At 42.2% G+C, this 27748-nt stretch overlaps 1 protein-coding gene across 1 annotated transcript; it reads left to right on the plus strand.

The window, feature by feature from the left end:
- Nucleotides 1-2781: 2781 nt before the first annotated feature.
- Nucleotides 2782-27477, plus strand: rem2 (RAS (RAD and GEM)-like GTP binding 2). The gene is made up of 5 exons (XM_028427711.1): nucleotides 2782-3240; nucleotides 5791-6127; nucleotides 7654-7727; nucleotides 17073-17250; nucleotides 25882-27477. Exons 1-5 carry the CDS (start codon nucleotides 3229-3231, stop codon nucleotides 26208-26210), a joined length of 930 nt encoding a protein of 309 aa, XP_028283512.1. The 5' UTR covers nucleotides 2782-3228; the 3' UTR covers nucleotides 26211-27477.
- The last annotated feature ends 271 nt before the right edge of the window (nucleotides 27478-27748 follow it).

Consider the following 27748-nt stretch of genomic DNA (forward strand, 5'->3'; position numbering starts at 1 on the left):
GGCGGTTTTTCGTCGATACCGTCTTGGTGGCTAATGAGAGCACTTATCTCTGTCATCTGTCTGCGCGGTGATCCTCTCACGCAGGGCAAGACACTGGCGGGCTCTGATGTCCTGATGAGACTTAATTAAGTCTGCAGATTAGTGAAAGCTTAAAATATAAGTCATGCACAGCAGGCCCATTGAGAGTATTCTTCCTATTTCCATTCAGTGTGTTTACTGAAGCCCTGATGCACTCAGAGGCCTGCTGTACTGATGGTGGGGAGTAAAGCTGAGAGAGGATTAATATCCAAAGGGAGTCAGGACGTAGTTATTATAGCAGACGGGACTTCTCATTGTCTAGATGGGCATTACCAGAGGTATTGATCCTGTGTGTGACAGCACGACCGCACTCTTAACACTTTACAACCATAGCCTTTAAAGGATGTCAGGTCATTCACTGTCATTAGGCACCATTTAAATTCCACAGGGAGGATGTGGCTAATACAATACTTACAGCTGTAAGGGCCAGACATTCACAAATATGCCTTTAAGTCAGACCAGAGCATTCACACAGCAGTACTGACACTCATAGTGGGATTGTTTAGTATATGTTAGTGCAGAAATTCACTAAATAAATCCTTTTGAGGAACTGATAATACACTGCATCCTTCCACAGGGCTATGGGTGCCTAACGATGATCACTCTGCAGCCTTCAGAGCCCCACAGCTTCACAACAGAAGAAACAGAAGAAATTGCTGTGTGACATTGATCAGACCAAACAGGTTGTGTACCCCAGCTGTGTGATGAGGTGGAACAGATATTTGCACTAAATCAAGAAAAGGCTGCCTTTCTATCCTGCAACACAACCCCAAAAAGACAAGGAGATGGCTGCCCCTTTGCGGAGCTCCTCAAGAAGAAATTATCTGAGCCAAAGGAGGCGGAGTCAAATCGAGACGACAGGGGGGACCCAGCGCATATAGCTGAGCAACATCCACCATGAAGGCGGCAGTAATCCAGGCAATCTGGACAAAAGAAAGAAGAAGGTGGCAACAGTCTGTGTCTGTACTTGTCTGCGAGGAAACTCACTACAAGGGCACCAACTGAGCATGCATCAGAAGAGGTGACATCTGTGAGATTTCTCTGTAATAAATCATTTCAAAGTCCATTTGTGTGTGTGGTACTGTTGTCTGAGGATAGGAATATAACCTAAAAGGCATATGGTGTTAAATAGTTCTGCAGGTAGAGCCTGACAACATTATAAAACATAGCACCATGACCCTATATGACCTCTGGCTGCAAAAGTCTGAGTACAGCTCACTCCAGTCACTGCAAGTACAAACTTGAGTGAAATGTGACCACAACACAGTGTCTGAGGGGCAGAATGTGCCAGGCAGACGTGATGTGTTATGGGAAAGTAATTTTATTTCTCACACAGCCTGTTTGACAGATAGGATCGGGGACTGAGATGTTGTCAGTCCCACATCATAACTGTTGAATTTTCCGGTGACTTCTGGTCCACTTAGCTCCACTCCAGCTAAAGCACACAGTCACAGTGGAGGATTCTGTGTTGGCGATGGCCTTGATATGTGAGGTGTACAAAATATCAAAGTTGGCTTATTCCATATTTGTTTGGTACTATGTGAGTATATTTATATGCTATAGTAACATTTTCTGTTGCTGTTAGTTAGTCTGCTGAAGTCAGTGTTTTTTGTTGGACCATCTTTGGACCCCTTTACTGCTAAACCCATCACTGTTTGAGGAGAGAAAGGGATTTTGGAAAAATGTCAAGGATAGACGGGCATGGAGGGAACAGGAGTGTGTGTGTGTGAGAGAGAGGACTGCTCTGAGTCAGTGTACATTCCGAAATGACCCAATTACTCTATTTACACCTGGCATTAACGTTAAAGGTACACAGCACCATTTTATGAAATTGGGTTATTCACCAGCTCCACCATTTTTTGTTCCAGTGCATGCATTGTGTTGGTCTGCCAGCACCACCGCTAGCTTAGTTTAGCATAATCCATGGAATCCAGAGTATCCAACAAGCATGTCATGAGTGTGCAATTACTTCCTGTGTGTGTGTGTGTGTGTGACCTGCATATTTACAAAGAGTACAAATGGCAATGCAGATTAACACAAGGCAATTTAGTAGTGATATAATTTGGGACTATATTCTGATGAAGCGCAGTGATATCATGCAGCACCTGAAAACCCCCAACTTCCATCTATATACTGGGTTGCTGAGCTAGTAATTTTCCAACAGTAGGCATAGTGAACGGCAAGGAACCTGACTGGACAGCCATAAAAAATGGGGAATCTTCTCTTTAAGTTGAAAGATTCAAAAGTTTAATGGCATCTACCTTACAGATTTATTTTTAGAATTGCGTAAGTTGCGATGTTTTATGTGTAATAATAATAAGAAAATCATTATTATTTCATTTACATCTGAGGAAGTGCCAGCACAGGAAAACCTCATTCCTCTGTACAAACCAGAAATACGTCTCTCTGGCTCCCTCTGCCGGCCGCTACCCCTCACAACAAACAGACGCTGCCTGTCTATCGACAGAGCTGAATGAAATCCAACGGGAGAGGCTCAACGGTGCTGTTTGACAAAGACTCCTATTTGAAGGTGTGCATCTTGGGCTGCTATTTCCACTGGAGGAAGGAAGTGAACGGCACTCTCTCACCCCTTCACCATCCCTCCATCTTTACCTCCACCTCCAACCCAACCCGTAGATAGATCACTACTCATTCAAGGACGCGCCCCCAACACACACTTTGCAGAGAGAGAGAGAGAGAGAGAGAGAGAGAGAGAGAGAGATGCAGGTATTAACTGAAGGTTGGGAGGAAAGCGCAGTAACTGCTGGCCGCTGGGACGCCGAAAGGACTGGAGGGAATGCGTTGCGTTGCTGATGGCTTTCATTGTTCCTCCTGTAGTAAACCGCCTTCTACTCCAAACAGAGACGCAGGTGTAGCCCCTCTCTCTCTCTCTCTCTCTGACCGCATCCAGCTGATTACTACCACCTAGCCCTGTTTTCCCACGCGCCACAGAGAGCTCCCTCCAAGTCAGCCAGCAGAAGGGGATTTTTACGCGCCGGCGTGGGAGAGAAATAACATGGTAAATGAATCGCGGCGCGCCTCCCTGTATGCTGCCGCCGTTGTGAATGTGACGCCGGGTCCGCAGACTGCACAGATGACTTGAACCACACGCAGCACTTGTTCCACAAAGAGAAGACTTATTGATAAACTATGGCTGATCAGGTAAGACGATGCGTGTTTTCATACCTCCTTCTTATTGCCCACGTAAACCTCGTGCGCTCTGCACAATAACCGTAAATACACACACTATACCTGGGCATACAAACACACACACAGAGAGACATACCATATGATCATTGTTTTTCTGCAGCACACTTAGAATCCAGTTTAAAATGTGGAGCATGCCTTACTCCTGTCGCGATATTATTAATTATTTAATTATCACATGGACTTTAAGAGAGTCTCACACACTTTTATCTATGACTAGCAGCCCACCTGTCTTATAATTAAATTTAACCCCAGGTTGATCAGTGTATATAGTCCCAACGGAATGGGTGTTTATGAGGCAGTGTACAGTGCAGACGTTTTTTGAATAGTTAAAAAGTACAGTAGGCATGCAGACGTCGCCTGGCTGCAGCGTAGAGTAGCAGCCCTGTCAGTTTAATTGGGCTGTGGAGATGAAAGAATAAAAACATTGCCTGTAGTATTAATTTTGCATTGTGCACTGTTGTTTGGCCCAGTTTCGCGACTGCCTGGCGAGAAAGAAAGATTAACCCCTGACACACTGGCTCAGCGCGCCGGTCACTGCTGTCTGTGCGTGTACAGCTCCCCTGAGCCCGGCAGACAATAAAGGCATGCTTAATTGATTAGCTCATTCAATTAACCTAATTGAGCTACCATAGGTGATCCGGCGTGAGTGATGTGTGTGTGTCTGAGTGTGTCACCAGTAGGGCCACACCTATACTACCTTCTACAAAACACTATACTATACTATACTATACTATACTATACTAATCGTAGTACTACTATAGCCACCTTGTACGTGCATGTTACAAGGCTCAGACTACTCAGAACACTACAGTTGTTTATACAATACTACATTATCATATTACAATACACTGCATTACTATGCATGATACAGTAATATATTATACTAAATAATGCTATACTTTTCTATACAAAAGTACACTACCCAATACAACATTATGAACAATACTAAGCAACTATGGAGCCTACAACAGTACACTACTGAACACTACACTGTTATATATGAACCAACTGAACTATACTATACTATAAAACTATTCTACAGTGTGCAGTGCACTGCTATATACTATCCTACACACAACACCACACTCTCCCAGAATGGAGTACATCATATTACAGTCAAATGCTACCAATGTATTGCACTATGCTGTCTTAACATTAATACATAATATGAATCACTGTGTACTTTTTACTATTAGATGCCTTTACATTATGAAATCATATATATATATATATATATATATATATATATATATATATATATATATATATATATATATATATATATATATATATATATGAGACAATATTCTACTATTTTAAAGCACATCCCATAATTTAGCAGTATGGCTATATGGCTACACATCACTATTCTACCTTGCACAGTACCTTATTACATCACTATACTACAGTACATAGTGCTCTATATTATAGTTTGGATACCCTTCAAATTATACTATTATTTTACTGCCTATATTTTACATTATGCTATGCTGCAATATTTTATAATATGCTAATAAAACAAATTGTACCTCCAGTTTACTATCTCTAGTGATTGTTGACAGTGTATCATCATCTGAATCAGGTCAGTGTAATGTGTCAGACAGTCCTCTTTGATGGTTCTAAACTGGATTACACATTATTTTCTAGTGTGTTTCAGATATTGTCCCCTTTAATTAAGTGCCAATAGTGTACTTAGCTTTGCCACAGGCAGACACTGAGCCACAGATGCCCAGCGGTGGGCCTAGATTAATTGCTTTATTAATATTGATGAAGGTGGTCTATGGTTGACCTGCTGCGGCTGCAAACACACACACACACACACACCTACCCACACTCACAGCTTTCTCAGCCAAACTATTATTCTGGCGTCTGGCAGCCCCCACTACAGATTTCCCTTTTTAAATGACTTTGGAAAGAGACACGGATTTTATGTTTTGACCTATTTTCATGTGAATTCATGCTGCATTGTACACACTGCATGGTATAGAACCACCTGAACACTCTTATGCTCTTATCACACCCAGCTACAACCTCTTTTCCTCCATCCCTTCCTTAGGGTTTTTTTCTCCCATGCATACCTCTCTCTCTCTCTGAGCTCCACCTCTGTGCCCTTATCAACCTGCTGTCTTTTAGCATCCTTTTTATCCCCGTGTCATTCTTTCAGCAGCTCACCCCACCACCCCGCCCCGTGTCTTCCTCATCTCACTATACCCCCACCACAGCTCACCTCTCCTGCTCCCTCCTCCTCTCTTAGTTTTCCCTTTGACACGTTGTGCACCTTCATCAGCATCTTTCTCTCACACTGCCACCTATCTGTCTCACCTCCATTATTATCACCTCCCCTTTCTTTACACACATAGACAGACACACTGAAACCTCCCATCCCCCCCTCCCTTCCACTGATAGGCAATTTAAAGCAAAGAATGTTTCACAACTAGCAACACTATACCTTGTCACGGCCAGTAAACAATAACTGTTATTTTTGTCTCCATACCATTCTAGTATAGTATGTTTCTCACCACGGCGCCGCCCCTCCGGAGAGGGAGCACACCCCTGCCAGTCAAACACCAGTTACGGAGGGAAGAGGCTGTATCCGACGACTGCGATTGGATCCCAGGTCTGGAGGAGCCTACCACGTTGCCTATCAGTGACACAGCGGTGCCTCGGGATGAGTCCTTCAGCCAGTCGGCTGCTGCTCAGTCAACGTACCACAGCCACGGCGGGGCACTGAGGATAGTGCTACTGGGACAGAATGGCGTGGGCAAGTCGTCACTGGCCTTATCTCTGGCCGGGCAGTCGGACAGATCCCTCTCTATAGACTCTGAGACGCAAGCATGTGGTAATGGCCTGCTAAGGGGATTGGTGGAGAGTGTTTTTGTGTACATCTGTGTCACTTATACTGCTCAAGAAAAGAGCAAAAATAATTTTAGTTTTTAAATTTCACAAAAACAGAGATTGGTGAGTGCTTCCATAGAACACGCTGCTGTCCAATCAGATGTGTCATATGGAATCTCTCATGTTTTCCCTTTAACCCTACACCCTCAACCCGCCTCTTTTCTATCTTGTTGCTATGCTATGCTAAGATTTTTATTAGTTGATCGATTAGGGTAATAATTTACGTGCCACCCTGTGGTCGAGTGAGGTAATAGCACGTAAAATTTTCTAGTCTAGGCAGCAGTGGTTGCCATGGTAACCAAGTTATTCTGAGAAAGAACTGTTTTGATGACCAAACGGCGTCTTAAAATGAAAATTAAGTGGAAAAAAAAGTCCCCTTGAAAGTCTGGAGTTGTTTTTATGCCACTGTGAACCCATTCCCACACACACGTTCCCACTGTTTTCAGCTCTAATTCTAAGACAACCAGCTGCTAGACTGTAGCTTCATGTTTACCAGAAACTACTCAGAATCTCCCAAAGGGTATATTTCAGTCATTGGCTTTCGTGCCATTGGCTATATCTCCCCTTTGGGTAAATCTCACATTAAAGCTGCTAAAAACAGTCTTGATTTCCTTTCCTCATCCCTCATGGCCACAGTCGGTAGGTCTGTCTGTCTGTCTGTCTGTCTGTCTGTCTACACCAGAGATAATCAGCTCTGGTTCTCAACCTTTCAACCAGCCAATCAATAAGTCAGTGTCACTAAGGGGCGTCTGCTCTCCCTCATGCATCAATCTGACATGGCCCCAACTCACACCATACACTATTCATTACTGTCCGTGTCGGTTCTCTGGGATTCATGCATCATAAATGGACAGAAAAAGCACTTTCATCCACCGAGCTTGTACATGTTTTCATCGTGTTGCTCCGATTCTGCATGTAAATTTATGTTGCGTGCCAAATTACTCTGAGCTACACATCTTGAAGTGTAAAAAAAAACACCATTCAACACCTATTAAATTAACACTTATTTGATAGTTGGAACAGATGCTGCAGCACTGCATCAGCTGTGAGTGGAATAACACCTTGCACAACAATGCACGGGTAATAATAAGTAATTATTATTAAAAAAGAAGGCATCGATTAACACCTGGAGATGTAGCGTGCCTAAAATAGACCCTTTATTAATGACTATGGCATCCCTGGTGTTATTCACGTACTTAGACTTACACGACCTGTAATATGTTGACAACATATTTAAAATGAAAACATGTTGCGATGCCATCCTGTCATTCAAATATTTAAGATCCATTTGTTTTGATCCACTTTGTCCATAAAAAAAGAAAGAACGTCCCCATTGACCTGTCAGTTAGCCTTGTCGGTTGCAACCTATTTCTAGAGTGGGTCAAGGACGGTCTTTAAATGAACTTGCTAAAACTGTGAAGCAGCAACTGATGCATGAAATGATCTGATGGAGAATATTTGTTCTTGCAGGTGAGGGCTACGAGTGCACAGTGACAGTGGATGACGAGGACAGCAAAGTCATCGTTTTTGACAACTGGAAGCAGGTGAGTGACTGACAGCTTCCATCTTGTTTGTTTAACACAGCTTATATGTCAGCTTTCACCTCTCTGGTGACCCCTCTCTCTCTCTTTCTCTCTCTCTCTCTTGGGTAAAGTATTCTCGTGTGGACTTTTCTTGCCTATTCTTAGAGAATAGAAACGACCATTTGTTCAATTTCTGTGATGGGCAAATTATTCGTGTGTATTCAAGTGTAAAGACTTCATACGTTGTACGTTCTGTGCGCGTGCATGTGTGCGTGCCACACGGTGCAGGGAATCCTGCAGGGCCAGCTGCGCTCACTTGTACTTGAGCTCTTTAAAGTCCTCTCATTCGTAAAAAAAAAAAAAAAACTGGAAATCACTCCCTTGTTAACCTATTTTGTTTCAATCCAAATCCGCAGAGAACAAGAAAGGTACGGCACGGCTAAAATTGCCTGCCGCTGGGCGTCATCAGTCTTTCGAGCTGAGCAGAGCGAGGGAGTTTAATGCGACTCTGCGGTGGTGATTTTATTGCAGCAGGAGCAACTTGAGCTGCAGCAGGCGGTGACAGAGAGTAGTAACGCCTTTGCAAAAAAGCTCCATGTGACACTGAAGACATTATGCAAAATGAAAAAGCATCAATGGTTATTAATAATATGATGGAACAGTAGTGCGCTCTAATTAGTGTGGAAGGTTGCTATTCCAGATGTCCCCTCCAGGGCTCCTCCCCCTCGAGGTTAAATTATTCACATGTAACTACATGTAGGAAAACCTGCTCATTTGTCCATCTTTTTACTGTTTCTGTAAGCCTCCCCTTCTAACACCCCCCACCACCCACCCCACCCCAAGACTTTTCCCTCAGCTATCATCACCTTCAAATGCCCATTCACTTTGTTTTGTTTTGCTTTTTGCATGCTCGCCTCATTCCGCTGGTTAAATCTCACCGAGAGTTAATTACATTTGTTATTCTGTGTGTGTTAATACAAGGCAGGGCTATTAAGGCTAAAGCAACAGACGCAGGCCAGTGGGAACCTTGGAATGACTCCAGGGCCATCAGCAGCAGTGGTGGTGTTAGTGTTGGTGGTGGGGGGAGGGCAGAGAGGACTGGTCAGCATCCCGATTGGCAATTCATGCTAATGTTTGTTTTTTTTCCTTTCTTTGTGATAATGCCCGTAGATAAAAAAGAACATAGACAGGTGCAGAGACAGATGTCATCCGGCTGTCTATAACATGTGTCCTGGCTTTGAACTGGCATTAACCGCCAGCGCTTTCTGTCCCAAGAGGCAGGGCTTCTGGCCTTGTAGCTAGCTGCGAGCGTTCTCCATGGGGCAACCCAACCTACACCCAAGTTACCATAGCAACATGCCCAGACACATGCACGCACACACACACAGAGACACACACATTAGCACATACAGGCCTGAATTAATCACTCGCTCACGCATAAGATCATGCTAGAACAGTTCAGCATCGTACAATGTTGGCTGTGGGGCTTCATCCGCTCTGCGGTCAGCGCCTCATCATCCTCCTGCAATACAAACTGCCAAAGAAGATGAAAACTGCTACATTTACACGCAGCGCTTGGTTCCATAAGTGCTACTTGGTTTGACTCATAGCTGATTGACACATGAAGGTTTAGCTGGAGCTGTGAGTGACACGACTGCAGTGAAAACACAGGTGGAGCACACTGTATAGACTGTGTGTGTGTGTGTATATATATATATGCTGTATCGACACAGTCAAGTGTGTAACACACACACACACATACACAGAAGGCTGCGGGTCTGCTCAGATAGGATAGGATGTTGTGATTGTGGTTGACGTCATGGGGGTAGGATGGTTTAAATAAGTCATCCATGTGCCTAAAATAGAAACTGTAGCACAGTTGGCCTTGACCTCACTGGCCCATGCTGTCCTCTGCCTTTACAGTGACATTAGCTGTTGCTGATGTACGTCTTAAACAGCCTTTATGTTCAGTAACAGGGGAGGAGCTGGGGCCTCGCCCTTGTGACGGGTGCATCCATCTCAGTGTCTGGCTTTACTTCAAGCTCAAGCCAGTCTTGGAATTTCCATTATTAATTGATAGCTCAAAATTAAAATATTTATAATAGAACAACCGAAAGGTGCAGCCTCAGGCTTGGAAAATGTAGGGCAGTGATACACTGTGTGTGTGTTTATCAGCATGTAGTGAAGGGATTTTGTTTTGTCCAGCTGCCCCTGAGGAATGATGTCTTTATTATGTTAAAGCAGGTCAGAGAAAATGCGCAGGATGTAATTTGGAGGAAGATAATTGCTGCTTGACCACAGTTCTATCGCTCGATTAGGAGGAAAGAAAAACATTCAACTGGCCACTTCTTGGAAGAAACTTGTTTTTTTGACGTTGGTGGTGGAACTCCCTGGACAGTTTTCCTCTTTCCTGTTTTGCCGTTCTGCGGTCTTATGAGAGTCGTTCCGCACTATTTACAGTTCCTCATTCCTTGGCGTAATCCACATAAGCTATTATACCTAAGCAGTTTTGTTTATTTTTGACTCCGCTGGGACTTACTACTCAATTTATTTGCGCATGAAACTCTGTGTGAACCAAAATCAAGAACACTTCTGAATTGTATAACATTACAAATTGTAAATCCCCTTTACAGTTAAGTAAAGCATTAGAGGTCTCACACATGTAAACTACCACTTAAGTTTTATTTTGTTGAAATCAACCGGACAAGTTAAAGTCTGCTCCAGTATTGAGTCATGCTCACAGTCAGTCTGCCAGTGATCTAGTGCTGCCTGCAGAAGTGCGTATACTACAGCTGAAAATGGGTCAGTAGTATTTGAACATTTGTCAGTTCACTTCTGCAGCTCGACTTCAGGGATCATTATTAAACATTAGCTGCAGATAACACTGGGTTGGATATTGCCTGGCAAGTGCAAGGCCACCATTATAAAACAATTGTTATAACAACACTGCTGATTTTTACTTTATCTTTACTCTACTACTTCATGAAATATTCCAAAGATAAGAGTTGTTGTTTGAAGTAAAACACAGTGGTTTTCTTTGTAGGATGAGGAAGGCTTGACCCGCCTTTGTCTGTCTCTGATTGGTTGACAGTAATGTTTTCATCCTCATATTTAGCACCTGATACTGTCTCACCTGGAGAAGCTACCATAAGGACACAAAAAGATGAAGAAAAATCTGATCCAGTATGTCTCAAACGCTAACTCTAAGTCAATTTTAAATAGGCGTGTGAGGTAAGCATAGCCTAGGTTTGTTATTGTTTCCCCATCAATAACTGATGAAGGTATAGATTTCACATAAAATGTTTTATTCATACAGAAAACCTATCATGTTTTACCTGCACATTTGCTTGCATTTGCAAAAGTGCAAATGATGATGCAGTGATAGAATCTTGTTATCTAAAATTACAGAATGTTTTTAACAATAACTCTTTATTGTATCCTGGAGTGAAATCCTCCTTTATCCTCCTCCTCCTCCTGCATGGAGGTCAGAGGTTAACCCCAGAACAGCCTTCCTGAAAAAAGGGGTTGGGATCCGGGGATTTGCTAATGGACAGTTCAGCTGGGTAGAGGTTCCACATGCCAGCATATTAAAACTTCAATCTGGGTCATACGGGGATACACCACAGAGTGTGTGTGTGTGAAGTGCTTGGTAGACATGGTGTGCAATAGTCTGTGCTGTGATGTCAGCTGTATTCAGCAACGTTGTGGGCATTTGTGGTCATTAGCGCTCGCAGTGCCACATGTGTGTGAGCAGATGTGTGTTTGGTCTATTTAGTGCAGGCCAGATGGCCTCAGTAATATAAGTATTACTTTAGGGGAGCATTGTCTCTGTGCAGCAGAAAGTTAGTAGGAGGAAAAAAAACAAACCCCCATACTCAGCATTGCATGTTCTCTAAGCTTCATCATCCTATTATCAGATTTTGACTTAGCCTCAGTACAAGGTTCGCTTCTGTCTCCTTTGCTCCTCTCTCTTCTTTCCTGTCTGTTTCCTTCATTCATCACCCCTGCCTCTTTATTGATCAGCCCGCTCTTTGACAGCCAGTCAGACAAATCATCCAGGCAGGTGCGTGCAAAGCACACGTGTTTGCTTTTGATAAAGCCATATAGCAGCGTCTATGTATTTTTTCTGCATGTCTGAGTGCACTCTGTGCATGCAGGTGAGGTCTGCTTTTGACCTTTTGTCTCTATGTAAAGGCTCTGGGGTGCTTAGCTCATGTTCTGTTGTTCTGTGAGCCAATAGATTGCATTCGCTTCGGGTCCATTGTAGAGGGCGTTGTATCATGAATATGCACAACCATACACGCTTATGCATTCTGTCAAAAAAAAGGACCAAGTGCTGTGTTTTATGCTGTTTCTTTTTTTTCCTAGTAGGAATTATAGTTTGAGTGCTCACAGAGCCACAACATGTTATGCAAATAATGTCTGATAAGTGATTCATTGTCCTCACTGTTAATGGTTGCTGATGTGTTGTGAGGCTCAAGTGAGTGTGTGTGTGTTTATTTTTATATTTTTATGTTTTAGAGTGCATGCTAATGTGCCATGTGTGCACATTCGTGTTCAACATGTATTAACATTAATAAATAGCTGATAAAATAAGTTCAAATTCAAATCCTGTCCAGTTGATGCCAATGATAGTGGCAAAAAATAAAGCACATTGCACACATTTGATCTTCTCTGTGCCTAGAGACGATCTCAAACAGAATCAGAGGGACGATTGGCTTTTATAACAGCGAGGAAACAGAAAAATCTATATATATGTGATATTGTTCTGAGAACAAAAAAAAAATTGCAATTTACCTTTGGAGTATCGCCTCCCCTTACTGTGATCAGATCTGTGACTAAGACATTCCTCCTCAGCATGATCAGTTTTCTTTTGAAGCCGCTGATTGATGATCTTTGCCTGAAAGTCTGTCGACCACATTAGTGGTGTTTTTGGTGTTTTTGCATGGTATTAGCCAGTTTTGCACATTATCCAATATACCAACATAGGTCTTATATACAGTACAGGTGTGCACACGCTTTTTTGGCTCTTTTTTTGATCTATCTAGACTAATCAAAATTATCAGTCTACCTATATATTGATTGGTTGATTGACTGATTGATTAGTCATTTCTGTGTCATGGGGCAGGCTGTGGGTATTAAGTGAAGAGAGAGGCTGGTAAATGATGATAATTAAAGGCAATAAAGAATTAAGCATTCCCCATTTTTACTGTGTATTTTAACTAGCTGACAGTTTTCCTACTTTAGTTTCATGTTAATCAGCCCGTCACGAATAGATGGACTTAGCTGTAGCTTACTAATTACTAACAAGCCAGTGCACCAGCATCATGATTGAGGGACAAACACCTTCACTCTTCATCCACATGCAGAGTCTGAACTCTCATCAGTCCGGCAGTATAGTCCTCTCTGTTGGCCCGCAGCATTCAGCTGTCTGTCTGGTTTGTTGTCACGGCCCAAAAACTTGTAAAAATCTTGTAATAACGGTAAGAGTTCTCATTTCTTCGATCAGTCACGCTACAAACATGCAATGATGCAAGCGACCAGGAGAAAGTGCGGCATCTGCGTCACATTTTCTGAGTGGCACATGATCAACCCGCAACCCCTTTCCGACGTATTGGGCACCCCTGAATAGTATATATGTAGGTTTTCTGCCACAACTCTGCTGATTTTTTCTGAGAAGCTTAGTTGCAGCCTCTCCTTGGGCGTTGTTACAAGCTATGAAAAATAAAAAAAAATAAAAAATTAGTCTGCCCAGATAAAAACAGAGCTGCTTTCTGTCAGATTTTATTAGATGTGTTTTTCTTATCTACATCTGAAACTACCAGAAACAGGAAATGAGAAGAAATGAGGGCCTAGAAAGGCCTTTTTTAAATTATTTATAACATATAGACCTGTATAATTCTGCTGTGGATGTTGCAGTTTTTATAAAGACTTTAAAGATTTCTCCATTTTGCTAAAAATCCATGTTTGTTGTCTCAGTATTCAAAGTTTTTAGTAAGATAAATGCTAATACGATGTCATAAAAGTGACGGGCGGTGACATGTGGCATATGGAGGAGTCATTTGTGGATATAGCCCAAAGCCCAGCAAAAATAAGGCCATTATTTATTTATAATTTTAATATAGAGGCATGTGTGGATTTGAATGCAAATCTAGTTTCAGCACTTTTTATGGATATGTAATCATCTGTCTATACAGGGTCAGAGGCGGGGCCCTGGAACCTGTCCCAGCTGTCAGTGGTTGAGAGGCAAACGGATGAATGACAGCTTGTATGTGTCCACATGTTTTTGGTGATGAGAAAAATGGCTTAATCAAGCAGATGAGACTTTGTTATTAGGATGCTTTCATTAATATTTCTTTGCTCAGTGTGTGTATTTGCGGATGATTTGAATATGTGGGCCCAGCGTTTTGTGTTTTGTGTGTATGGGAGGAGTAGGTATTGACAGATGGCCCGCTCTCCGTGAACAGAGTGGCGCTGCTTAATCTAGAGAAAAAGGAGAGCGCGCAGAGTTGGCACTGTCCTGAGTGGCTCAGCCTCCAGTTGATAGAGAGGCGTATTTACTTGGTCACAGTTTTCCTCACGGAGTGCTCAATCACACACCTAATCGATGTCCACTACGGGTTTGTACTCCTTTGCTTACGAAGATTAGTGTCTCCCACTCTTCGTTTCTTTCTCTCTTCATCTTGTTGTTTCCACTCCTCTCTCCATCCTCTTCCCCCACTCTCACAATCAGACAGTGACAGGTGGCCGGTGGCTCCCTTCCCTCTTCTCCTCCCCCACTCCTTGTCTTTTTCCTGTGCTCAGTCACACAGTCACTGTGCCAAGGCGCTCCCTGTGAAATTTCCTGCTCCGGGGTCTGATCCGACGGCTATTGGCTGCATGAGGCAGTGTGAATTTTTCAGGCATCTGAAACTCTCTGGAGGGCAGGAATTTACCTCCAAGGCTGTGGATGTAGGACAAGGGCGCAGACAATGTGCAGTCCAGAGCTAGCAGGCAGATTGAGTTATCTGTTTGTTTTTTTTGTATTGATTCAGTCACTTGTGTTTGTGGCTATTTCCACTCAAAGCACAAGATGATTTAGTTTGCAGCACTGCAGGGTTAGATTTTGTCACATTTATATAGGAGGTTATAGATTTAAGCTTAATCCAGCCCTCAAATGGAATTCCCTCAGTTTACACTAATGTTAAGAAAAACAGCTCCAAGCTGAAGACCGTTATATAAATGTTATATTTATATGTTGCACCATAAACAGAACAGGACATAAATACTCTGAATTGCATTTAAAGCTGAAAAAAAAACTACTTTAATATAAAACAGTACTTCCTGTATGTCCTTTTTAATCTGATTATGTGCCCTGATGAGACTTTGACTGGCATTAGTGTGGAGTCTGCTCTCAGGTTTCCGACATTGGGAGAAAAATAGTTTGTATCGATTGCTTATCCACCTTTAGATAGAACTTTCTTTTTGTTGTAACCTTTTCATCACCACATACAGTGACAAATCTAACATCACACAATGATGTGTGATGAGAGCCACTGAGTTTTGGTCTCCACCATCAATCTTTGCTCAGCTAAATGCTTCACTAGCTTCACCAGCTAGTTGCTAACTTTTGGAGTTGGTTCCTGAAAGTTATCTAACTGTCTAACTGTAATCCATATATCTAAACAAATAGAATTTGTTTAGAATTTGAATAATTTCTGCACCTTTTTTCCTTAGATAAAGATCTAGGGCAGCAACAAACAAGTATTTTTGATACTCGCTGATTATTTCTGCGATTACTCGAGTACTCGGATCACGCGTAAATGTCATAGTTTTTCCATAGCTACGGCTGTGTGTGTGTGTGTGTACGGCTCACCTGTGTCCAAAAACGCTGATCAGCCCACTACACCACAAGAGAATCATCCCAATGATGTCACTAATAGAGTCATCGAGTACTAAATTAGTTAGTAGTCGATGAATTTTGCCCTTGAATATTACTCAAGTAATCGTTGCAGCCCTATAAAGATCTAACCCCTGTTAATGAAATTTGGTAATTTACTCAAGCATCACAATGCAAACAGCTTATTTTACAGTATGTTTTCCAGCTTGTTGCTAATCATGCAAAGCACATTATGCAGTTTCCTGTCCACTAAGTGAAAATTTTATCATCAACGGGTGAACTCACATCCACATAAACTCATTTGTTATGTTCATTAGGCATGCACCAGAAAACCATAATAACAGCTGCTTCTGAGGAGATGCTGTGTGGAGTCTGGTTTTGCTTTTTAATTGATGTGAAGATAAGTAAAGTGTGTCAGTGAAGACATGTTGTGGATGCACATGTGCGGAACATGAAGATTTAGAACACCTACACGTCACTGGAGTCCACACATAGACTGTATATAAAGATGTGATGGATTTCCGCCTGTTGCTGGCTGGCTGCAGTATAAGTCATAAACCCTGCCCCCTCCATGTTAGTGGATGGGACACAGATGTAACTAAACTGCAAGCACAAGTTTTCCCAGAGATGGTTTGTGGTGTCTTATCTTGCCGATCTGTGTCCACATGCTCACGTCACGTCATACAGTTCATGTGTCCACAGCTGCATGCCTGTAAGGGAGTATGTTCCCCTTAGTCATTTCACATATTATATATCTATTGAAGTCCTCATTTGCCATTTGTCTTCACAGTTTTCTTCCTAATATCACTCAGCACATAGCAGACCTTTGACTCTTTGAAGTGATTAAGACTTTGATAAATAATTGGGTCAACAAGTGATCAGCTAGGAGGGATTTGCTCATTACAGTTCCTTGAATATGATCTCTCCCAGTTAGGTTTTAGGTTTGATCTCATCTCATCATTACAATGAGCAGAGCAGCATTCCCATGACCCATTTTGTAGCTGTACACCACCTACAGTGCAGTGTGTAACTGCAGCTGACTGAATCAGAGAGGGAAAGTGAGAGAGGACAAAGATGGTCCCAGGGAGTCCGAAGCTGCTTGTGTTGGAGCCACTCGGGCTAATTGAGCCTGTGTGACAGTTGAAGCCCCGACGGGATGTGTTGGTGGTCACTGTTAAGAGGGTCAGGAGATTCAAAGTGAAGCGTGACGTGCACGCAGTCGAGTTGAGCGCAGCCCCCTCTCTCTGCGTCCTCTCGTGGGACAGTGATAAAAATTTGAGTGCCGCCTGCTTGGCATTAGCGCTTGATGTCCTTACAACACAGACAGTGACTTCAAAAGGGAGTTTAAAAATGCTGTTCAAGGACAAACCGCCAATTTGTTGAGTTGTGTTGTAGCTACCTGACATTACAATCCTACTCGTCTGTTACTGGATCTCCTTCACTAAGGTGTTCTTTCTATAATACATGTGTGTGTGTGTATTCCCCAGGACCTGTCCACTCTTCAGTGTGATGTGTGTATCCTGGTCTTCTCAGTGACGGACAGGCGAAGTTTCCACCGCACCGCCCAGCTCCGCCTCCTTCTCAGGGAGTCCCAGCCTCAAACACCAATCATCCTGGTGGGAAACAAGAGTGACCTTGTTCGTTCACGTGAAATCAGCTCAGAGGGTAGGTGCAGTGGGAGGTGGGACACTGGTCTGTAATGTAATCTGTTATGGAGGCATGTGGTTTGTTTGCCAAACCCCTCCTCTCAACGGCGATTTTCTGATAATAGCTTTGCAACTGTAACAAGGCAGGCACAGCGTGTCTGTCAAGCACTGAGAGTCCCCTCATGCTAAAGCTGTGCATGAATGATATAGTATTATGATTTACTGTATGTGTATGTAAAAATGTTAGTAGTAAAGTACGTGGCCCTGGATACATCACTCCCATCACACTGGGTTTTGATTTCCCACTTTGTGTGTTTCATTGTGTTTTACTTCCTTACCTCCTCTGTGATTGGTGGATTTAGTCCATACATGCTTCTCTGGTTTCTTTGTCATTTCGTCTGTTTCCTGTGCTGATCTTCATGCCCGTATGTTTCCAGACTGCTTTTTCTGCATCTTTATCTCTGCACAGTAGCTTTTTTTTTTAACCTTTGTAACATTTTCTATTCATTTTCTTCCCAGTGTTTTAGATGTAATCCCTGCTCGTGCTCCCCTTTAACCTGCTGTTATTACACACACGTCTGAGCTATCTATCTGCAACAGCTTACTTTACTCATGGAGCTGTGATGCTCAATGCCTGATCCGTGCTTCTGTGCAGTAACGACATAGCACTGTGATTTTGACCGTGGTGATTGGCCTGCCTATAGATTGTACGGCTCACAGCTTGGTAGCGTACTGCATTTACTCCGTCACATTTTCAGCTTCTCAACTAAGCTGTTGAAATCAGTGACTAATAATAATAATAACTGCTGACATGTAAAAAGAAATATTTTATTGTTAGTCTTTCTTAGTGTGGGACAAAAACACACTTTCTTTTCCACACCACAGAGAAGCTTTTAACATATTAATTGCTGCAGCAATCAAATAGAAGGCTGTTCCCTATTTGCTTAGGTTGTTGTAGTTTTGGGAAGCATTAGCAATCATCCATTTCTGTTGTTTACGTGTTAGCATACATATATACCAGTGGGAAATCATGATATTCTTTATAACAAAACCTAAATCTGACAAAATTACAGACTTTTCCCCCGGCCTGTAAACAATGGCCCATTGTTTGTAAATGAATAAGAATTTAGTGTTAAAGCTATTATCATTACAGAGATGGCCAAGAACAGCAAGCTTGACAGGCATAGCAACAGTTGCTAAGGAGGACGGGACATAGTAAGTAGTTATTGCATCTGCCCAAACACAATAAGGACATCATATTTCTGAGTGAATGATGAAAGAGCACACACAGACTCACTCACACATTCTTCTTAAAGCCTTTTAAGCAGCTTTACAAATGGAAAATCTTAAATAGAAAATAATTACTGTCGATACTGATGCTTTTTTTTTATTCTGCTGGATATAATGGATAAGAGCGCTTAAATGTACATAATCCTAATGTATAGTTAGTAGGGACATTTCCCTGAGAGAACAATGGTTGTGTGCTTTGTACAATTACTCGTCTATCCCTTCTGTTTACCCTCTTTTTTCTGGCTCATCTGTCTTCTCTTTCCGCTGCGCTATTTTACCATGAATCTTTCTCAAGGCCGACATCATCTCCATTAGAGGGTCTCTTGGGGGATCTATCTTTGATCAGCAAAATCAATTTCTTCAATGTTTACAATATCCAGGGATAAATGCTCTACGGTAAACTCCTTATGGGAAGAAAAAATCTGTTATCTGTTTTTGTTACAAATGCAGTGGAAATATGTCTGTAAAAGCTATTTACCCCTGTGGCTTTTTATGTTTATTTGTTATCACATGGAATCACAGTGGGTGTAATTAGGCCTTTTGACAGTGATGAATATAAAAGACTGAGTATTGTTAAAGAAAACAAATTGTCCAATTGTTCCGCTGTAACAGCTCTGTCTGCAGACATTAATGGCTCACAGAGATGAATGTGTCCCTTTTGGTTTCCCACTAAGTGAATTCTGATGACTTTGGGGATCAGTATTAAAACTGACCGCTCCTTTACTGTGGGACTATCCTCTATGTGTAGTTCATGGAATCTCTTGTTGTTGGTCTGCAGGGTAACATCTGTCGTTCACTTGTTGATGAAATGGCTATTTTTTTTGTACACGCAATCATAAGAGTATTTGGGACTCTCCCATCAGCCTCTGTTATACCAGAGAGGAGCTTTAGGAGAGAACGCTTTACATACATACTACAATGATACTATTCATTACATAATATTTAAGTGTTATGACGATGGCAATGATGTATTATTGAACTGAAAGTGTTCCTAATGTTCTATATCTTGGAGGAAATTAACCCTCAGGCATCACTTTAAATTACTACCCTTTTGTGTCATTAAGGACAAAAAATGGCCAATTCCAAAAAAACTACTAAAAAAAAACTTAACAGATTAATATTTTTTTCTGCTTTTTTCTGCATAAAAATGTTAAACAACTTCAGCCCTGCTCAAAACTTACCAAACATGAAATGATTTTGAGGAATTTAACTCTTTAAATGCCAGTTTGATTACTTGATGTTGCAGTTTTTATGAAGAAAACACAAAAAAATGAGTTATTTTCCATAAAACAAAAGTTAGGTGGCTGAGACATTATTTTTATATCTGTCATGGATATGTCAGAGATTAGCCAAAATATTGAGATAGGTGCTTTATTTTTTTTTTGTGTAAATTTACTACCTATTTGTGTCATTAAGGACAAAAACATATATTTTTTCTGCTTTTTTCTGCATACATATGTTAAACATCTTCAGCGCTGCTCAAAGCTTCCAAATTACCAAATCATTTTGAGGAATTTCACCCTTTAAGTGCCAGTTGTGTGGTGGCCAGGTAAAGAGGCAAAAATTACCCAAATGGACAAAAAAGTCCATAATGACGCCTGAGGGTAAAAGGAGAATTCAACTTTTTTGCATGTTAAGTGTCACTTTTTGGATGTCAGTGTTTTTACGATCCTGCTGTGGCAATGGTTGTGAGAAAAGCAATGATTTTGCCAGTTTTCCACTTTGTGTCAATATAAACAACAGAAATACAGTGAGGCAGTATGAGTCAGTTTGCACCAGCATTTCACATGTTTTATACTGTACCACCACCTCTAGGAGGGGGATCTAGCTGGATTGAAATCAATCTGGCTTTAACCGGATTTGAGCTGTTCTGATTGAGAAAACAAATCAATCTGGGGATTCGAGCCGTATCCTGCTCTGTTGATCGATTACACATGCAAGTCTGAACAGGGTTGCAGCAGGTTGTAATCTTAACCGACCAATTGGCATCTATTAGCAGAATTCAGGTGCTTTGTGGGTTAATCACCTTCCATCTGGTAAATAAGCACATTATTAATTGTTATGTATCAAATTAAATTCTATTTATAATCCCTGGGATTATCATATAAGATCAACAGAATGTTTTTTGTAGGCACCTGCTAGGCAACTTTGACTCAACAACTAAAAAATCCCATGTTTTAGAGACTTCACTTACTGTGGTAAATAACAGTGCTGGGCAGCAAGCCTTACACATTTTTCTTTCATTTGTGAAGCAAAGCCTGGTGAAGCAATTCAGTGAAGAAGAAACACACAGTTCTTGAACCGAATCCATTTAGTGATGCTTGAAAAAATCCTCTAAACACAGATCAGTCCACAGGCAGGTTATAATTTAGCCAGACTGTACGAGCGAGTGAATTTTTATGGAGTACTGCCAGGCTATAGCCCCATTATCTGAATTTCATTAATCTTTTTAAATAGAAACTGAGTGATGGTTGTTGAATGGAGGGACAGGATGACCTTGATTGGAATTTGTAATTTCTTATACATGAAATGTAAAACTCCACACAGCCATCTGTGCAGTGGCATTAGAGATGCATCTGTGTGCAGATCTCCTTCTTACAGGACAGCCTTGATCCTGCTATGTATATGTCTATATATATGTTTGTACTGGCCATATGTGCACTACGGGCTGGGTGTACTGTGGGTGTTTTAGCAGAGGGGGGGTTGTGTAGCTCGTATTAAATCCATGTACTGCTTTCTTTCTGGAGTGTGGTGGATGTTTGACAGATGTTCACAGCCACGCACTTTTGTGGCAAATTCTTTTGAAACCACTGAGAGAGTTCAATGGTTTCCTTTGAAAATGTCAATCACCTGAGGACAACATAACTATCAGGCCCAATTGAAGTTTGAACTGTGACGCTGAACCTGCCCAGACAGCAGTGTTACTCTTAGCCTTCACTTGATCCGGCTTTTAGTGTTAAAGCATTTTTGATGTCACTTGTCAAGGAACTCTCTGTAATGTAAAAGTATTGCTTGTCACGTCAGACACGCTGAGGACCAGCGCTCCCTGCAGCTCCGCTGTGCTTTCACTTTCCTCTCTCTCTCTCTCTCCTCTGGTTTTTCTGACTGTAGACAGACACATGCTGTGTCTTAAATCAGCCCCTGCTCCCTATATAGTTCACTACATAGTGTGTAGTTCTGTCTGAAAATCATGTTAAACCAACAATGTGACAAATTAACCCAAATCACGCTCCATATGTAAACATAACCCTGGTTTTGAATGGCTAATCTCTGGCTTGATGTGGCCAGTAAGTGACTATGAACCATTGGTGTTAGTTTGAGATGATAATGTGTGGTTTAACCAGTTGGCTTAATGTTAAAGTACAGTCTGAAGAGCTATATGTCTTGGTCTTGCTCAAATCCCACTTCAGTCAGGTTAGGATTTAGGATTAGGATTACAGTTCTAATAAGATTAAGGCCTTGCTTTGAGAGAAAGAATATAGTCACCACAGGTTTGGGTGTGCTGCCTTGTGCATAATTAAAACAGAGGCAGCATGTGTACTTGTGGACTCAGACTGTATGGGTTGGATGAGGAGAAGGAAGCTAGGAACCAGGAGATGCCTATACTCAGCATATTCTAGTCTTCATGAAAAAAAAAAAAAAAGCCAGAAGCATGAGTACGGTCAGCGATATGGAAATGCTCCATCGCTGTTCCCAGGGCGCCTGACAAGAATGTGCTTATGTTCTCTGAGGACAGACTGCATGTATTCTTTCTGATATGTGAGCCTGACAGAGGAAGCTGACTGGCCTGCCCGGCTCGCTAACATCCTCCTTAAAGAACCAGGGGAAGAGGGGGGGGCCTGGCTGAGAGTGCTGAAGTCATAAAAGTCTATTTATGGCATGTACAGTGACACTTTTATTCTGTTATCTCTCACCTTCCCCCTCTTGCTACACCTCTCTCCATCCTCTCCCCACACAGTGATACACACACACACACACACACACACTGGGAACATATTTATCATTCGCTCAATATGGTGCTGGTGTGCCCCCTGCTCCTGTGGGCTTTGATTAATATGCACTCTGGCTCCGTTTGCTTAGTCAACAATTCTTGTTTCTGTCTCCCCCCTCTGTCCGTACACCCCCCCCTTCACCCTTGCATGTTCACTTTATCTACCATCTTGTCTGTCATCTCTTCTGAGCGTCTCCTTCATTGCACGTGACGCACGTTTCTCCGTATTCGTCTTGTCGTCCTTCTCTTTTCACTCGCTGTCTGTCACTTTTCTCGTCCTCTGTCTCCTTTTCTCCTTATCTGTCAGGATTTTCTGCTCATTTGTTCTTCTCTCCACTATTTCCCAGTCTCCTCGCCTCACCACCCTCGTCTTCTCCCCTCTTTTTAAATTTCCCCTTTTTTTCTCACACTCTCTCTTTCTCCCTCGTTTCTTCGATTTAATTTCCCAAAACACTCCTTTTTTATTCAATCTGCTGTCATAGGTATTAGTATAAGTCCTGTTGATCTGGTTTGGGATTTGCCTTGTTTCCTCCCACTCCTCCCTCACCACTCTTACGTTCACTGCAGTGGGTCGACAGCTGTTGTGTGGTTTGGATTATTACACCCAGATCAAATTTGTTTGTTTTTTTTTGCAATGTCTCTGTGTTCATATGGTTTGAATTCACACAGGTTGCATGGGCGTAACCATAACTCAGAATATGAACAATCTTATTGAATAAATACTGCGTGAATAACTGCATCAGCTGCAGATCATTTATCATGTGAGCACAGTGTGAAGCTGAAGTGAAGCTTGAGATAGTCATACCTGGTACCCGGGCTTTTTATATACATATATACTCACCTTTTCAAAAGCACTCAACCATAACTCCTGCTCTTCATATGATCATTTGTTACGAGCTCTTTTTTTTTTCTCCTTCCTTTATCAACACAACCAGATTGCCCCAAAAGTCAGTAACTTAAAAGGTTTAATTAAGAATGAAGATTAAGAAATATACATTCATCTATTTATTACTATTTCTAAAGTGTGACCAACTTGTGGCCTATGCATATAAGACGTAACAGATGAAACTGCCTCTGGTGTGGATCAGACAAGTTAACATCTCTACTATTAGCTTCTGAGTTAACAAGGAGAAATTATAAACCTTAAAAGAGCTAAACATAATTTGTTATTCATCCAAGCAAAAAGCTAGTTAGCAAATTATTTTACTAGCCAAGGGCGTAGTTTTAGGATGGGCAGAGGTGACGCGTCCCCGCCAATAATTTGAAAAAACTGATTCTCATTGGGTGCAGGAAGAGTTAAATTCCGTTCTTTTCTGGCGTCATTTTTTTTTAAGATAAAATTATATCACTATTAATTTCAGCATTGCAGCTTAATAACCCAATTATCTTGTTTATATATATAATATATAATACGATAAATAATAAAGAGTGATACAGAAACACAGGATCCTCTGTAGGTCTGGTACATTCAATATATTTAAATATTTCAGCCACATCTTTTTTCTCATATTTTTCATTAGTAAAGCTTTTAAGTGTGCGTCTTCTTTAATTCCCTTTTACTTTTGTGCAGTGTTTTTGTCCCTTTGTGAATGCCAGGGTATTACTTGACACTTGAAAGTCATTATTCTACCCTAACACTATACACACATATAAAAGAAATGTCTTTATGAAACACACATTATTCATCCTCGGCTGTGACCTCTGCCTGCTGCCATCAATTTACCGTCGTTTTAAGTTCATGCAGTGCATTTTCATACCGTTATTATGAATACCAATAATAAGCTGTAAAAACCCTTTTAGCACAGCGGCTGTGAGCCCTCAGATATCAGTTCTGTGTGTAGAGCAGGGACAAAGTAAAAGCTGCAGTTGGAAAAAAAGTCTTCAAGCTTGACAATGAAGGCCATTTGCAGCTGAATGATTGGTATCTATCAGCTTTCCTTATCATAATGCTGTGTTTGACCAGGGACAGGCAGGCGCTTTGAGCTGAGATACAGAGCCTTGTCAACATCATGCAGTCACCTGTCCTTATCCGGGAGAGTCCCGTTGGGATAGAAACCGTTTCCCCATTTGAGCTGTAGCTAGGAGATCTGAGCTTAATGCAACGCCACACAGCACCATCAACCACATCAACCCCATCCTGCCAATGTATCAGTTGTAGGATGCAACCAAAAAAAAAAGGAAAGAAAAGATGCTGCTGGGTTTGGTTGTTTTTCATGGTTTGTACTTCCTGTTTTATTTTGTAAGGATACTTCCTTTACTGTGTTTACGTCCTGTTTTTACCTCCATTCTGATTGGCTGCCCCACCCTTGTTTCCCATGAGTTCAATTACTACAACTGCACACATGATCAAAATGGTTTCTGTTGTTACGCATCTATGCACATCTATGTGAGTGTGTGTTGAGTGTGAGTGGGACTCCTACCTGTGGTTTTATAGTCGCCAAGCTGAAAGATTATGCTTTGTCTTTTCCACATTCTTCATGTAACATCTAACAATCTTCTCCACTGAATGAAATGTCATGTGTTGTATTGTAGAATGTGTTCTTTTAGTCCTTTCATCCACAATAATACTAACTATAGTAAATAGGGATGTCCCGATCCGATCACGTGATCGGAACTCGGGCCCGATTACGTGATTTCAGACTCGATCAGAATCGGATGTTACCTCCCGATCAGGACTCGGATATATATTTATTAGGGCTCTCAAAGTTAACGCCTTCTGTGCAAGGTGGCTCTGTGTCCTGTAGTGTATGGGTATGACAGTTGGTTTTGGTGTGAGAGGTCCTGGGTTCGAAGTCTCGATGAGCTGCTGCGCATCTGAAATCACTTAGCGTGGCGCTCTGGATACACACACACACACGAGTGACTTGAGAATCGTGAAAGTATCGGATCAGGACTCGAGGGCAAAAAAAACCTGATCGGGACATCCCAAATAGTAAATTGTTTAAAAACATTAAGTTGTACCAGTATACCTTTATTCCTGAAAACTCTCTCTCCCTTTTATTTGTCTTCCACTGCCAACAATCTCAGGCAAGGTTTCAGAGTCACAGTAAACAGAGATGAGAGTCCCGTGTCTGCCTGGTGAGATGCTTTGGGCTGACTCGATTTGTCACAATTTAGTGTGACAGGAGTGACAAACACTTAACAAGCTAATAGAGTCCAGTAAGCAGCAGTCAGTGAGCTCTTGTAAAGGTATTATCTTGTGCTGATACACATCGCACAGCAGCTGGGTTGTTAGCATGCTGCTTTCATGATCTGATGTCCGTCAATTTCCAACTGCTGCCCTTTAATTGCTGCCTGCAGCTGCTATTGTTTGAAGCCTCACTTATTTAAAATGAATATATAAAAAAAAATCTTCCTCTCTCTCACCAGAGGCCCAGTCCAGCGCCATGATGTTCGACTGCGTGTACTTGGAGCTGTCAGCCTCCTTAGACCACGGCACTAACGAGCTACTGGAGGCGGCGGTGAGGACTGCCAGGGGGGACTTCGTTGGCCCCGGATGGACAGACGGCGACCCGGGGGCGGGCCGTAGGGAGAGCCTGACCAGCCGGGCCAAGCGCTTCTTGGCCGGGCTTGTACCGCGCTCCTACGGCAGAGACCGAGAGCGGGATCGGGGCCGCTACAGGGAGATGAGCCGCCACCGGGGCAGCAAGATCCTCCGCCAGAAGTCCCGCTCCTGTCATGACCTCAGTGCACTGTGACACACACACATGCAGGCAAAGAAACACACTCCACATGTACACAAACACACACCAAATTGAAAGACGTCATGAATGGGGATGTGTGAAAGGTGGAGAAAGAAAGGGGAGGGGGTGGATTATTCGGATGGAGATGAAATAATAAAGGGTGTAGAGTGTGAGAAATAGAGAAATTTATGGAAAGATAAAGGTCAAGGGGAGGAGAAGAAAAAGATGAACAGAGAGAGCTGACATCTTGCCTGGATCGCAGTGCCGAATGTATGAGTGAAGCCATTTTAGTGAGAGAAAGAGATAAGGAGGTAAGCTTGATTTGCCGCTCCACCCTGGGTGAATCAGCGACCGCTCATTACCTGATGAGAGCAGGAAGATAGGAAATTAGAAGGAGAGGGAGGCACAGCAAGATGCTGGCTTGATTATTGTAGCTGAATGAGAAGGAGGTGGGGCACAAATAAACACACACTCGAAGTAGCACACACTGATAACGTAGAGACTGATAGCAATCTATTGTATACCTGTTATAGATCCTGTTTTATAGCATGCAGAGTAGACGATCTAAGACATGACCCTGTAGGTTTTACAGTCACATGATCCTGGATTTACTGTACCTCGGTGGCCAATAGCTAATGCACAATCTAGCTAGTGTCTCTGGTAATGCCGTCTCCGAAGGCAAGACTATTTATCTGTTAAGATGCTCCCTTCTCTGCCCATCTTTGGCCACACACTGCATCCACCGTTTAAAAAAAACAAGTGTTTTAAAAATCCACCATGGACATAATGTTCATTTGTGACTTTTATACTAAACATCAGCACCCAAGCCATATTTTTTTAGCTGAATGCACCACAAGCAATCAGCACGAAGAACCCTTTACCGTAAGGATGAGAAGCAATGGATGAAATGTCCTGACTGGCTGCACTAAGACATTAGCGAGGGTGACCAGACTGAACTCTTCTCCCGTTGAAGCTGAGTCACGGAACATTGGGATGCCACTGAAGCGCATGAGGACAATAAGAGAAAACCTAATCTACCTGTGGCTGTTTGATGTTTTCTTTTCTTTTTTCTTGTTACACACTGGCATTATTATGTGTGTGTGTTTGGACTGAATTCTGTGGGGGCTGGCCACACAGGTGATCCCAAAAAAAAAAAAAAGGAGAACGTTCTGGAAACGTTTTCTCATGGACCGTGGCAGCATCACTCCACACCATCCTCACTGGTTTGTCACCGTCTACTGAACACTCTTGTCTTTACCAATGAGAATAAAATAGGTTTTTGTTTGACATCCCTCATGAGTGTTTTTGTCAGTTTGTTTTGACAGCGTTGATGATGACTGCCTTTGTTACAAGCATTAACTAGGTTGAAGGATGGCGTGGCTGATAATGACCTGCAGGTCCTCCGGCCGGGCTGTGAGAGGACAGCCTCTCAGGACACTTGTCCTACTTAGGACTAAGCAGCACACACAAAAAAAAGAAAAGAAAGATGCAGCGTCAACACTCTGAGGCTGTAACAAAATCCCAGGTTTTATATAGTTGTATCAGGGGAAAAC

The sequence above is a fragment of the Parambassis ranga genome, chromosome 17 (genome assembly GCF_900634625.1).
Source record: "Parambassis ranga chromosome 17, fParRan2.1, whole genome shotgun sequence".
NCBI classification, from domain to species: domain Eukaryota; kingdom Metazoa; phylum Chordata; class Actinopteri; family Ambassidae; genus Parambassis; species Parambassis ranga.